This window comes from Dama dama, chromosome 3 (assembly GCF_033118175.1).
Source record: "Dama dama isolate Ldn47 chromosome 3, ASM3311817v1, whole genome shotgun sequence".
In the NCBI taxonomy this organism is placed as follows: Eukaryota; Metazoa; Chordata; class Mammalia; order Artiodactyla; family Cervidae; genus Dama; species Dama dama.
In genome coordinates this window covers 62388127-62403100 of record NC_083683.1, presented here as the reverse complement: position 1 = coordinate 62403100, position 14974 = coordinate 62388127, and the positions used below count along the sequence as shown (strand labels likewise).

The window sequence follows — 14974 nt, the reverse complement described above, 5'->3', positions numbered from 1 at the left end:
TTATTTAATCAAATACCACCCCTGGCAGTTTGGAGGCACGCTGAAGAGCTGTAACATCTGCTTACTGCAAACCACAGTTTTAAGCAGAAACTTTCCACTGAGTGGGCTCTAAAGATGGGATTTATCAGGCAACCTTCAATATATCTTACAGAAGTGAACTAAGAACTTACGGGAGATCAGGCAGCCCCTATTGGCAATGGCGCCTCCAGCCCCACCTGCAGGTAACAACGGGCTGAAATGAGGCTCCTTATACAAAAGCGAGGGCTCCTACTGAATGTTGCCTGCCGAGCTTGGTGTACTGTCTTCCCTTTGGCCACGTGGCCAGCCCGAGAAGTCAGTAGATGAGTTAGGTCTACACATCACTTGGTGTAGGTCATTGTTTCTTAGAAATGACCTATGTGTAAGATCCTCAAAGAGGTTAAGGAATAATCATATAACGTGCTACTGGAATCAACCCTTTGCTCAAAAGCAAGGGGACTTGACTTTTACCAGTGAATTGAGAAGTGTTCTGTTTCCAATATAGTATCCCTGTATAATACACAACAAATGGCAAGATTAGCTCTCAAAAATTACTGAGTCTCAGAAGTGGAACAAAAAAAAGCATTTGAAACCAATATCATGTTGGGAATGTTCATTTCTTATGGTTGAAGGATGCTAAAATTCTGCAAATATGCCTGTAGCCAGCTCTGTATTCTTCCACATAACGGTTATACAATGGTATACCAGCATCAGTGAATCTTCCCGAAAATAAATTCCACATGCCATATGACTGGCTACAACATGATCTAGTGGTTTATATTGATACTGATGCTAAAGGTAACAGAAGTGTAATGTGAGTCTTTTGAATGTATGCACACATTTAACAACTTTATGAGTTAAGTACTGTTATTCCTCCTAATTTACAGGAGAGGAATCTAAGGCACAAAGAGACTGACCTACCCAAGGTCCCATAGGTAGTAAATGAGCCAAGTGCACCATCTAAAATTATTGATCAGGAGGGAACACTGCAAAGTGAGTAGAGTTTTTATTTGTTACCTCACTAGGATTTTATAATTCCAAGCTTCACCTGGTGTTCAGCTATATACATGCCACTAACAAGATTTCTAAATGACAGCCAAGTATTGGCACATAGGTATGTAGAAAAGAAACAAAATAAGTGAACTTACCAATATCTTGACTACATCAGTTATCTTACTGATAATTTTGAAAAAAAGAAGTTAGAGTATTAATATGTGCTAAGTACCATATATGTGTGTGTATATGTAGAATACCATTAAATACTTAAAATAACTGTATATGATAAAGTGTTATACTTATCATACCTCCTCATTTCACTCAGGAAGGGGATGCCTGGATCAATGAAGCAACTTGCCTGAGAGTCTGGGATTGTAACCCTAGCAATGTCTCCAAAACCCTTATTCTTGCCTACTAGGCTATATTGATTCTCAGTCAAGTATGAAGTTGAAACATTTAAAATTGGCTTTTTTAGTAAATAAAGAAAAGCTTATTATTTATCCAGTGTGAATTATCCATATTATGGTTTATTTCAGATAAATCTCCTTTAATTGAAACCTTTCTATTACTAGCTTGTTGGTAACATGGGACGTCCTTTTGTTTTATGGTACTTAACTCACATATATCATTCTTTGTTTAATCTGCTGTTACTGAAGGCATTCAACGATTATTTTCTTGCTGTGGTGAGCATCCACCTATTGTTTTTACCTACTTAGACTAGTTATTTGCTTTGTTAACATTTTTTATACTCATTTTTCACTAGACTGGCAGGAAGCACATTGGAAGTCAAATAATCACTACAGCGGAGACAACTGTTCTACTTTGATAAGCCTTAGCCATAACAGAAGTTATAATCTGATCTAGAAATGGTTCTGATGGAAGCAATGACATAGTATCAAAGGGTCTTCAGATCAAATTTTCAAAGGATGAATTGATTGCTTTGTTTAAAGTGAATATCAATTGAATTAGTGACATCCCTGCAGGAATATTAAAATTAAAACACAAATACAAAACTAAAAAAAAAAGTAATTATTTAAAGTTTCTTAAGACTTGTTTTTGCTTCATAAGTATGTACCACCGATTTTCATTTTGCACAATTTGTAATTTATACATTTTCAAAATTATCAGTGAGATAACTGATATGCATACAGCTTAGAAGGAGTCTGTCCAAAAGTTCTCTATTTGACATTTATTTAAACCTTCTTCTTATGTTATACTAAGGAAAAAAGAGTTAAGGCAGTATTCATTACTCAAAGAAGTAGCACAAAAATAATTTCTATTGAACATTTAAATGCCATGTGCCGTGTTGTGTCATGTAAGCATTAGTCATTATAATCCCTGTATTTTAAAGAAGAAATAACTGATAAAAGAGATTAAGTAACTTGTCTAAAATCTTAGTTTGAATTTCTCTCTTGTTAAAATTGTACATTTTTCATCACTAAAGCTGAAACTAAATTATTGCTAGCAATGGGGAAAATGACTAGTATAATTTTCATTTTCATTTCAATTGTAATCATTTTTTATCTTAGCTAATCTTCTACACTTGTTACATTTAGAGTGTGCTTTAACTTTTAATGCTAGATATAAATTTCATATGCAGGAACCTAGCTCCAATAATATTTTTTGCATAGTAGCACTTGAAATCAAGGAATCAGAGTTCATTTAAACTAATAAGTGGATATTCCTTGTGCTAAAAGTGTGAATAAGACTCTAACTTACGGATTTGTCAATCATTCTTTCCGGTTGAAAAATTTTTTTCTCTTTGACTATTAATTCAACCCATTTTTTCCCCCTGGATATATAATTTCAAGGGCCACACCTGCCTGAAGTGATGTTAGAAAAAAATCTATTGGCTGTTGCAACATAATTTCTATACTGATGGATGTTGTTTTCACCAGGTAACTCAATTTCTGGGTGAAAACACAACCTCACTGTATTACTTTTTACATCATCTTCACTTTGTTAATACCTAATGTAGAAGAAGCTATTAGAAGAAAAATGGCTTCTTCAAATGAGATTTCAAGATGAAAAATGCGAAAGGCATATGAGCCAAAACATGCTTTTAAAAGCAGCACTATGTTAAAAAATTGTTAACTGAGATCTTTATTCAATTTGGTACAATGCTGATCATTCTCCATACAGGAAGTGGTAAAAGTTTAAATAAGCTACCTGATACTTAAGCATTCTATATTTTTTGACAGTTGCATGAAAACGAATCAATTGCTAACATCTTAATTTATTTACATTTTGTAGGATTATCCATCTCCAGGTCCTTTAACTGTGCTCTGAAGTTGAAATTCATGCCAGGTAATACCATGATGTTTACGAATTCAAACTAATATTTTTCTTTATAATTCTCTTTGCAGATTCACAAACATTGGAGTCACATAAAATATCCACACATGCAACTGAGAAGCAAAATAATATAAAGATGAGTCATCATTTTAGAACTGCAAGAGTTCCACCCAGTTAGGCCATTCACATTCCTTATGGTGACTTGGGGACCTCATACGACATCAAAATAAAAATGAGACTTTTGCCACTTTCTTTTTTACAGCTCAGAAAATTTAAAAGAACATAAAAGGAAACAGTCCAGGACTTCCCAGACCAAAGTGTGAATACTGTCAGCAAATTTACGGCTTTGATTAAAGAACTCACCAGGAGTTCTGCTATTATACTCCATCTCTCTGCAAGTCCTTGAATTCACACTAAATTAGCACAGAAGCAGGATTTGCAATTAACAGCAATGTACTCTGTAATATTTTGGCTGCTGATCAAACAGACTGGCCTTTTTTTTACCAGCTGCATTGCCATCTACTTTAAGGGCAAAATGAAGTAAGATCAAATTTCCTCTTATGTTCCTCTTCACGATCAAATTAACGTCTCTACCAGGTACAAATGAAAACATGCCAAAGAAACCTTTCTAAAGCAAATCAGAGAATGACAGACGCCACTGCTGAGACAGCTCGCCTGAGCGATCCAGTGGCAAACAGGGATAGTCGGGGTTAGCAAGGAGCAATGGCAGAGAAGCCACAGGTCAGTAAGCTCAGGGTGGGGGCAGAAATGGGGAAAGAAATACTTGTAACTGCATTGGATAAAATCAAATCACTGTCCGAAAGGCAAGGGGGCAGGGAAGGCAGCTTCACAAGCAAAAATATAAACAGAAAGGGTAGCTACCAAGAGATTCATGTTTCTCAAAGACACACGCCTGTCAGCTTTCTCCTGTGGAAAGGGGTTAAAGCTTTTAAATGAACTGGTGTGACCAATGCCAACTCAAAAGGACCAAAAAAAATGAATGTAGAAACAAGGAGAGTAAGTGGCAGGACCGAGGCTACCTCGAGTTCTCTCAGAATCCCGGACTGTCCACAGGTTTCCAGATCCTCCAGCGCTTGGGACCAGAAGTTCTCCTCTTGCTCAGCCTCGGTACTGTCGGGAGGCCCTGTGAAGCTGCTGTCCAAAAGCACAGTCCTGGTTAAGAACTTGCCAGATACATATGTGTATACACATTTATATACATGTGTGTGTGTTCAGTCACTCCGTCATATCCAACTCTTTGCAATCCTATGGACTGTAGCCTGCCAGGCTCCTCTGACCATGGGACTCTCCAGGCAAGAATACTGGAGTGGGTTGCCATCTTCTTTTCCAGGGGATCTTCCCAACCCCAGGAATTGAACCTGAATCTCCTGCAGGCAGATTCTTTACCACTGCGCCATTTGGGAAGCCCAAATACATACATATATGTGTGTGTGTGCGCACACATGTATGTCATGCTATGCTAAATCGCTTCAGTTATGTCCAACTCTTTGCAAACCCATGGGCTGTAGACTGCCAGGCTCCTCTGTCCATGGGATTCTCCAGGCACGAATACCAGAGTGGGTGGCCATACCCTCCTCCAGGGGATCTTCCTGACCCAGGGATCGAACCCTTGTCTCTTATGTCTCCTGCACTGGCAGGTGGGTTCTTTACCACTAGCACCACCTGGGAAGCCTATATATATATACATATCTATATATCTATCTATCTATATATATGTATGTATGTATATATATTTGGATCCAGAATCTCCCTCCCCTTCATCTCACACACAAAATAGAGATTCATTTTGGATCTGGCTTTCTTTCAGTTGTGGCCTCAAAGTCAGGCCAGTTCTAACAGAAAGACACTGTAACAGGAAATTAAAAATGTCTCAAAGACTGGAAGGACCATGGTCTTACTAACTGAATTCACAGATACTGCTGAGTGAACTACGTCAGCATGGCACCGGTAGGGATATCTTTCAGCTACTCTATCTGAAAGGAACGAGAAATCAAACTTTTCCTTGAGAGAGAAAAACATGTTTTCCCCATTCATTATAAACATCAGTATTAAATGATGTTTAATTATTTATTAAACATTAATTCTTGGTTATTAATTATTAACATTTAATTATTTATTAAACATTATGATTAGATCAGTTTAAATGCTATCAGATTTATGAGTTTCCTTAAAATATTTTGGTAAGGAGCATACTGCTAAAATAGACTCTCAGTTAAAAATATTGAATCCTCAGTTTAAAAAATTTTTTTTCACGTAATTTATTGTGAAACTGGGCTTCTGTGGTGGCTCAGATGGTAAAGAATCTGCCTGCAATGCGGGAGATCTGAGTTTGATCCCTGGGTCGGGAAGATCCCCTGGAGAAGGAAATGGCAACCCACTCCAGTATTCTTGCCTGGAGAACCCCATGGACAGAAGAGCCTGGCAGGCTACAGTCCATGGGGTCGCGAAGAGTCGGATATGACTGAGCGACTAACATACACAAACACACACACAGACAGTGTGAAACCACCTTCTAAATGAAAGGAGAGGGAACCGGTCACAGTGAGGACATGGTTTATAGGAGCAGATTTTCCCCATGTGCTACTGTTGTTCTCATTTGGGGAAACTTTAGGGTGGCAGAGCCCAGACTCCTGCTGGGCAGGCTCAAGTCCTTGAGTCGGCCATGGGCCAGCATGGACGGTGATAGCGGCGCCATCAATCCTTCCAACGTGAGCAGTAGGTGCCACAGGAAGTACAGAAGTTCACATCCGGCCCAAATGACCCGGAAGCAGTTGGGACAGGGCGGCAGTTGGTGAAAACCTTACCCGCTGACGGTGGACCGGTCCCACTCTTCGTTACTTAGTCCCACATCGGGGTAAGTCTGGCTTCGGGGCTTTGTGACTGGGGACAGACTGCCTCTTTGTTTGGGACTTCTCCAGTCATAGGTGTTGAAGTTGTAGCCTGAGGCCTGAAAGCCAGTGCCTGGAACAAAAAGAAGGCATTCATTATATTCTGTTCTAGTCACTTGTCTTTTTTCTGTAGTTTCCATTTGTTTATTCAAGGGGTCTGACTAACTGAATTTGGGGTCATTAAGGCCATCAAGACAACACTTAATTCCTACATTAAAGACACACTCATGTCTATTATACCAATTGATTCTCATAAAAACCCTGAGGTAAGACCCAAGCAGGAGGGGCCTCTAAGCAGGAGGGCTCCTGCCCTCCCTTGTCCAGCTGAGAAATCTGCTAGGAGGGGGGATACACCAAAACCTGTATCCAACCCTTTCCAGAGCAAGTTCCAGAAGGTCAGAACCCTGACTTGCCTGCCCAGATATCCTGTGTCCACCTGCAGGGTCCAAGAGGGCTTCTTACCCAAGCCCGTCCTTCTGGGAGTAGAATCTGCCACCAGAGGTGGGTTCTAGGTCCAAGGAGTCGCCAAGGGGTGCTGGTTGCAGGGTGTGGCCTGAGCACAGAAAAACTGGCTGGGGCCCACAGATGTAGGCATGGGCCTGAGGATCACTTCATCCGCATTGTTAGTGAGTAGAGGGGTCAATTGACTACAGAAACAGCGATGATAGTAAGCCCAGAGCAGGCGTTAACTATGCACCCAGAGCTTCATCAAGTCCTTTACTTGGGGCTTCCCTGCTGGCTCAGTGGTCAAGAATCCGCCTGCCAATGCAGGAGACATAGGTTCGATCCCTGATCTGGGAAGATCCCACATGCCATGGTGCAACTGATCTTGTGCGCCATAACTACTGTGCTTTGCCCTAGAGCCCGTGCTCAGCAACAAGAGAAGCTACCACAATGAGAAGCCTGTGCGTCGCAGCTAGAGTGTAGCCCCTATTTTGCCACAACTAGAGAAAAGTCTGCACAGCGGTGAAGCCTCGGCACAGCCAAAAATAAATAAATAAATAAAATGATTAAAACTCCTTTATTTGTATCACCTTATTGATTCTGCACAATTATCTCTGAAGGTAGGTACTGTTATTATTTTCATTTGAGGACCTAGTTGGTACTTGCAAACCTTCCTGGGGGTTCCAGTCCTAATTTTAGGAGAGTCAGATCCTCCCATTCCATAGGAAGGTCTTCCTAAAACGACCTCGCTGAGAAAGCTCCAGCGGGAGACGGGGGATGTCTAAGATCAGTCAAGGCTCCCTTCTCACTTCCCAATTCACAATTGTTTTCCTGCCCCTTTACAAATGAAAGGCATATTTCTCATCCATATCAAATCTTTGAACGAGCTTGACCCTGGGATATAAAAGCTCCCAGCCATCAGTTGAGGGATAGATAATTAGGGAAAGGCTCGGTCCTGAGGGAAGGTCTTGGAGCGGAGCCTTATTTCAACCAGGCACCGACTCAGTGCAAAGCTTTTAACCCCTCTCATCTATCTATCTCCCTGCATCTCAGAATTAGAGTTCAGAAGGACAGTTGTCAGGGTGAGGAGGTGTGCACATTTTGACGTTTATTTGACCAGCAAAACAAAGACTGACTTCCTTTCTGACAGGGAGTTAAGTCTGATTAGCTTGATGAGAAAGTGAGGAACGGCTTTGACAATCAGGTTATATTATAGACCATTTCCCACAAATCTGAGCTACATCTGTGGCTTCATATTTTGACAAGAATATATTTAGAGTGTATTTACCACAGACTAGAAATTACTTTTTTTTTTGTAAGTATCATAATTTGGGGAGGGAAAAGTTAGGATGACAACCTATAAGCGTGAGGTAGGGTGTGCAGTGTTTCAAAGCTTTTCAGGGGGGCTTCCAATGGGAGAGCAGGCGCTGACTGGCCGGTCTGAGTCTAGCGTTTGTGCTGGACCCACCACACGTGACTTCCGACGTCACATCAGGCTGTGACTCATTGCGTGCGTGTTTGCTTACGTGCGTGCTCTGCGTTCAGTCGCTAAGTCAGGTTTGACTCTTTGTGACCCCATGGACTGTAGCCTGTCAGGCTCCTCTGTCCATGGGATCTTCCAGAAAAGAATACTGGAGTGGGTTGTCGTTTCCTGCTCCAGGGGATCTTCCCGACCCAGGGATTGAACTCGTGGCCCCTGTGTTTCCTGCGCTGGCAGGTGGGATCTTTACCACTGAGCTGCCTGGGAAGCCCACACGTGTGTACTGGGTTGCAATATAATAGTTATTTCTTACTGTGGTTAAAGCATATCATCTAGCAAACAGGCCTAGAGCCACAATTTCACATTCATTTAAATGACCCAACAACACAAGATGACTATCTCCACGCCATTCCTTTGCTTCATCTTCCGCATTCACTTTCCCTGTACTTGTTTAGTACTGTAATGCCATCCTTACTATTAGAGCTCAGAGAAAGAAGGCGGTCCAAGGACAATGCTTTCTGATCAAGAGGATTTGCCCTCCACCATACAGTCGCAACATGGAAATACCGGACGCACCTCCTGTTTTAGGAAACCAAGCATCAGAAGTCCTCAGCGCAGAGGCAATATTTACAGTCCCATATCTCATTTTCTTTCTTGGGTAACTGCAAATGTGGCTAGACATCTGGGGAGAAGTTTTGCATGATGAATGTTCAGTTTTCTGTCCAAAGTGTTGAATTACTGGGAACCCTTGAGTCTCTTCTTAAAGGGGAGTGATGGGGCAACACTACATTTTACCTGGCTCCCTCTGACAGGCTATCCATCTTCTGAAGCAAATAAACCAACACCCAAATACGTGACATCTCTTAAAAAGAGTTAGGGGAAGTAAGTCCACACCTCACTTCCCCTAAAGGCTTTAAATTTGCTAAGAGCAGAATGCTAAATGGTGGTGTTCTCCCAGGGGCATCCTTTTCTGACAGGCATTAACCCATAGACCATTCAGTTCCCAAGGGAAATTCCAACATGTTTTAAACTGAGCAGGTTAACTTTCTGATTTTTCCTCCAACTGATGTAAGTAGTTCTTGGTGACCTGAGCAAGACTGTAAGGATGGGCTTGAACAGATATGAAGCATCATTACTAGGAAAATGCTTCTCCCCACAAAAAGGCATGCTTGTCTATATCAAGGAAGACTTGTCTTAAGAAGTACTATTAAAGAATTATCATGTTACAACAAAGCAGGGCATGAAAAGGGGATATACAATGCAAACATATGGGGCTTAGGTATAAACTTAGAAGACCTGGTCTGGTCCATGCTATGCTAGCACAGAGAATGAAGTAAGCAAAACCCAGGTTCAGATCCCAGCTTTGCCACTTGCTTGCTCTGCAGTCTTGGCCAATTCACCTCCATGTAAAATATAGATAGTGACACATGCTTCACCAGGTTGATATGAAAATTAAGGAGAATAATACACATAAACACTCACAGACATGCCTGGAACACAATGAGGTTTTAATGAAACCTCATTTAATGTCCATTACTTTTATTATTTACTAAGCAACTCAATTTGTCAAGATCTCAGTCTCATTATAAAACAGGGAAAGAAGGAAATCAGCATGTCTGATTTAGTGAATATTCCAGGGGCTTCCCAGGTAGCGGTAGGGGTAAAGAACTCGCCTGCTAATGCAGGAGACATAAGAGACGTGGGTTCGATCCCTGGGTCAGGAAGATCCCCCGGAGGAGGACATGGCAACCCACTCCAGTATTCTTGCCTGGAGAATCCCAAGGAAGGAGGAGCTTGGCGGGCTACAGTCCATGAGGTTGCAAAGAGTTGGACACGACTGAAGTGATTTAGCCTGCGTGCATGCGCCAGCACCTCTAAGGCTTGTCAGGTACTGCAGGAGGAGCTGAGATGCAAAGATAATAAAACCAGATTCCTGTCCTCAGAAAAATCCACAGTTTAGTATAGCTTTGGGAGAAAGAGGAAGAGAAACAGGCAGAGATAGAAAGTAAGAGTTCTGTTAGCATGTGAGAAGTGGTACCCTTTCCATCTGAACACACTGATAGAAAAGAACAGAGATCTGTCTGGGGATCAGAAAGCAGGTCATGAAGGGTGCCAATGGAATGGCAACATATGAGCTGGGACCTAAGGGGCTAAGCGGGCATCCACCAGTGGAAGCACAGGGGAAGCTGAGCAGGAGGACCGAAGAGGTGCCCTCGTGGTACACCTCGCTTCCTAGCCTTATGTTCCACCACTGGGGGCCTGCTTCACTCTCAAGGCGTGAGCAGCAGTCCAGGGACCTTATGGTCCCTCTGACCATCTGTACTTACTCCTCCCCAGAGGATGAGCATCGATTTACCCAGTTGGCCCAGCTCTGGAAAAGAGCCCTGGGAACGTAACCTTGGGCCCTTTCCAGCTCTCCGCGGGCTCATCCTCTCCCATGCTGTAGCACCATGAGGTAAGCCAACCTGAGTCCCACTCCTGAGGCTCAGAGCTCAAAGGCGGCAGGAGGCCAAGACTGCACTATGGCTGTGGCAGACTACTAACTGCCTGTCAAACATCCACTCTTCATCTTTTTACCAGTTTTGAGGGTGCCTATTTTGGGGGTGCTCAGGGAATGACTTAATTCCTAGCCTCTCTTGAAGTTAAGTGTTAATTTAACTATGTAAAAAGTTCTGGCCAATGACATGTAAATGAAACTTCCGGAAGGGCTCCTTACAACCCTCTTTTCTGCTGCCCGGAATGTAGATGGAATGTAGATGAAACAGCTGCAGCCCCAACAACTATCTTGGGTCATGGAGTGAACCCAAGGGTGGAAACCAAGTGCTAGGCATACAAGAGAAGATATAGTTAAGACCACGGGTCCTTCATGACACTCTGGAGTTATATACTAGCTCTGAAGTGCCTATTTCTTTATGATTTAAGTCACTCTGATATCAGGGTTTTTAGTTCTATTCACCTAAGTCAAATCCAACTGACAAGCTGGGGTTACAGTTTGCTTCGTAGATCTGAAAAGGGAAAGTGTTAGTCAATCAGTTGTGTCCAACTCTTTGTGACCCCTCTTGTCCATGGGACTTCCCAGGCAAGAATACAGGAGTGGGTAGTCATTCTTGTCTCAAGGGGATCTTCCCGACCAAGGGATCGAACCGGGGTCTCCAGCATTGCAAGCAGATTCTTTACTGTCTGAGTCACTAGGAAAGCCCTCATAGATCTGACTTCCCCCTTATTTAAGTCCCAACATCAGACTTGGGGTGGGGTAGAGGAATAAGAAACCTGAGTCTGGCTGTACATTCAACTCAGCTTTTCTAACAACTCCCAACTCTGCCAAAAAATAAAAAGTAAAAAGTTGATATTTTAATCCACTGCTGACTCCAGTTTCTATTTCCCAGCAGATTTAGAACTGATAAAGGCAGGGACTGTTTAACATTGAAACATCTAGTGCTGTCAAGGTACTGAAAACCAAAGCTTACTTAGAGAAGAGTGAAAAATTCAAGATGCAGAGTACAAGATCCTGCAAGGGAATATCAGGAAATGAAATCCATAAAACAGTTGGGGACTAGACTGAAAAGAACTTGGTGTTTTAAACCAAGGATTTTGGGTGTCATCTACAACAGGGAATCATCAAAAGAGGTTTTTTTTTTGGTTTCTTTGTTTTTAGAGAGTGGCATTGTTTGATTTAGTTTTTCTAAAGCTCATTGATAGTAATACAGAATGGTAAGAGGCTCAAAGTAAGATGATCGAGGAAATAACTGTTTCAAGCCTGATGAAGGCTTTATAACAAGGGCAATGGCAGTGAATGGAGAGATGAATGAAACAGAGCAGGACCTTATCTCGGCGCACCCCTCCCTGCCACCCCCCATGTCCTCTGCCTGTCTTTTGTCTGTGGAAAACTGTAATCAAAGAAAAAGTTTAATCAGAGAAATGAGAACATGCAGAAACAAAGGAAAACAGTCAAAGGAGACCAAATAATAATAATGTAGTCATTAAGCATCAATCCTTTGGCCCTCATTCTTCTTTATGGTCCAACTCTCATATCCGTACGTGAGTACTGGATTTGAACTGTTGGTGCTGGAGAAGACTCTTGAGAGTCCCTTGGACAGTGAGGAGATCAAATCAGTCATTACTAAAGGAAATCAACCCTGAATATTCCTTGGAAGGACTGCTGCTGCAGTTGAAGCTCCCATACTTTGGCCACCTGACGCAAAGCCAGCTCACTGGAAAAGACCCTGATGCTGGGAAAGATTGAGGGCAAGAGGAGAAGGGGGCAACAGAGGATGAGATGGTTGGATGGCATCACTGACTCAATAGACATGAGCTTGAGCAAACTCCGGGAGGCAGTGAAGGCTAGGAAAGCCTGGCATGTTGCAGTCCACAGGGTCGCAAAGAGTCAGATGTGACTAGGTGACTGAACAACATTAAGCATAGTCAAGGACCTTTAGTTTCTTCTCAAGGGCTATAGATAATACTCTGAGCCATATCCTGTGAGCTGTCTTATAAATACTGAAACTGCCATCAGACGGAAGAAGTTAATTACATGACAACCAGACTAAACGCATGACATAAGCTGCCACAATTCTGAGAACTGGCCTCAAAGAAACGGAAACAATCTGACCCTGGAACTGAAGACTAACTACCTAAAACAACCAAGATGACCCTGGTCAGATCGCTGATGACCAAGCTGAAGATGACAAGTCAGGGCTGACTGTGCCATTTCTGCACGTAGCACCCTCCCTCAGCCTAAAAGTTCTGGTCCCACTGATTTTCGGTGGAGGGGAGTCGGCCTTTGGACACATGTCCACCCTCACCCCCTCCAGTTGCCAGCATCTGAAATAAAGCAAACTTCCCTTTCCACCAACCTGGCCTGTTTATTGGCTTTGGAGTGGCGAGCAGCCGGACCCCACATTTTTGATAACAGTAAGAGGCGTTAAGATAGTAGAAAGCAGGAAGATGCCTGGGTCCTGATAACACTGTGGGGCTACCTGCTTTCCCCATGCTGTTTCCCACAGTGGGAGAAAAATAACCCTCTATCTTGTTTAAACACTGTCCTTGTATTTTCTTTTCTATATAAGTGAACCTACTCCTTAACTGATGCAGGTAAATGATGACAGCATAATTTAAAATAGAGAATAGCTCAGGGAGATTAGGTTTGGGTAAAGGCAGGCTGGTTTCCATAGCTGAGAAGATGTTAATAGGCTCTGAGGAATATACCTTTACACCAGGCGCCAATCTTAAAAGCCATGAAAAGAATAAAATAAATGAAGCAGCCCAGGTGTCAGAAAAATCAACTGCCAGAAGTATAATTAGACTTTGTTTTTATCGAGTGATGATGTAAGCACATAAAATTAACAGGTATGATACTGCAAACTAGTTTTAAAATGCAAAATCGATTAAAAAATGGAAAGATAGAAGTAATTGAGAATGTATTTCCTAAGTAATTATTCTTTTTATTCAGAACTGGAAACCGTTTTCATTTTTCTTTTTTTCCCCTCCTCTCCCTTTTGCCCTTCCTTTTTTCTTTCTTTCACATCCAGGTTTCAGTATCTGGTCTTATACTTTGTATCATAAAGTGAAGGATGTTATGGACTGAATTGTGTCCCCCCCAACTCATAAGTTGATGCCCTAATGGGACTCTATTTGGAAACTGGGCCTTTAAAGTGGTAAGTAAGGGTAAATGAGGTCCTGAGGGTGGGACCATGGTCCCACGGGATGAGTGTCCTTATGAGGAGGAAATGTGGACACACACAAAACACACACACAAAAATGCACGTCCCCAGAGGAAAGGCCGTGTGAGGACACGATGAGAAGGTGGCCATCTGCAGACCAAGGACAGAGGGGCCCCAGGAGAAAGCAAACCTGCCAACACCTGAGCAAGGACTTCCAGCCTCCCAGACAATAAAAAAACGAATTTCTGTTGCTTAAGCCACCAGTATGTGATGTTTTGTTATAGCAGCCCAAGCAAACTAATACAAGGTATAAAATTCAATTTGGGCAGCAGTGCCCAATCTTTTTGGCACCAAGGACCAGTTTCATGGAAGACAGTTTTTCTACGCATGGGGTGGGGGCAGAGATGGTCTCCTCATGATTCAAGCACATTATATTTATTGTGCACTTTATTTCTATTATTATTATATTAGCTCCACCTCAGATCATTAGGCATTAGATCCTGGAGGTCAGGGACCCCTGATGGTCTAGCAGATAAGACTCCATGCTTTCACTACAAGGGGCCTGGGTTTGATCCCTGGTCAGGGAACCAAGATCGTGCATGCCTTGAGGTGTGGCCAAAAGAAAAAAAAAAATCAGTCTAGATTTTTTTCATTAAGAGTTTAATTTTAGGTGTTTACTTTGTTTTTATACCACAATATGGTGCAGATAAATATCTCCCATTTGTAGCTATTAATTCACATTCCTATTAATTTAGAAAAGTGAACTAAGCAATGTTGGTTCTTATTCATAAAGTTTAAAATCAGAAAATGGTTTTGAGGATCAATCTTCAACTCGACAATTTTGTGATTGTAGCTCCTGCCATTAATTTGATTTTTGGAAGCCAATTTTAGCATAGGAGGGTGAGCCAGATAATTTCCTGCCAAATTTATTTCCTACAGCCCCAATTTGTTAAAAATGAGAAAATCAAATCATACATTTGTGTAACTATTTGCAGTTGCACTTGCCAAGAAATGTTCAAAGTGTTTAGATGAAACTGGAGTGAACTCTGGCTCACTCTCCAGTGCTAGAAAGGCAGAGCAAAAATAGTTCTACCTTCTCTTAGAAATCACCTCAAAACAAAAATGGATGGCAAATAACAGAATGTAAACTCTATCTTCAGCAAACCTAGAAT

General features: G+C 42.0%; 1 protein-coding gene across 3 annotated transcripts in view; it reads right to left on the bottom strand.

Moving 5' to 3' along the window:
* Positions 1-14974, bottom strand: part of GRIP1 (glutamate receptor interacting protein 1) — a 442838-nt gene that overhangs the window by 28887 nt on the left and 398977 nt on the right. For 2 of the 3 annotated variants that reach the window (XM_061130617.1, XM_061130618.1), the window contains 3 exons: positions 6135-6291; positions 4350-4461; positions 4192-4236 (listed from right to left, as the gene is read on the bottom strand). In XM_061130617.1, the coding sequence (XP_060986600.1) occupies positions 4192-4236; positions 4350-4461; positions 6135-6291 (314 nt within the window). The remainder of the gene's footprint in view (positions 1-4191; positions 4237-4349; positions 4462-6134; positions 6292-14974) is intronic. The other variant, XM_061130619.1, reaches the window with a different exon arrangement.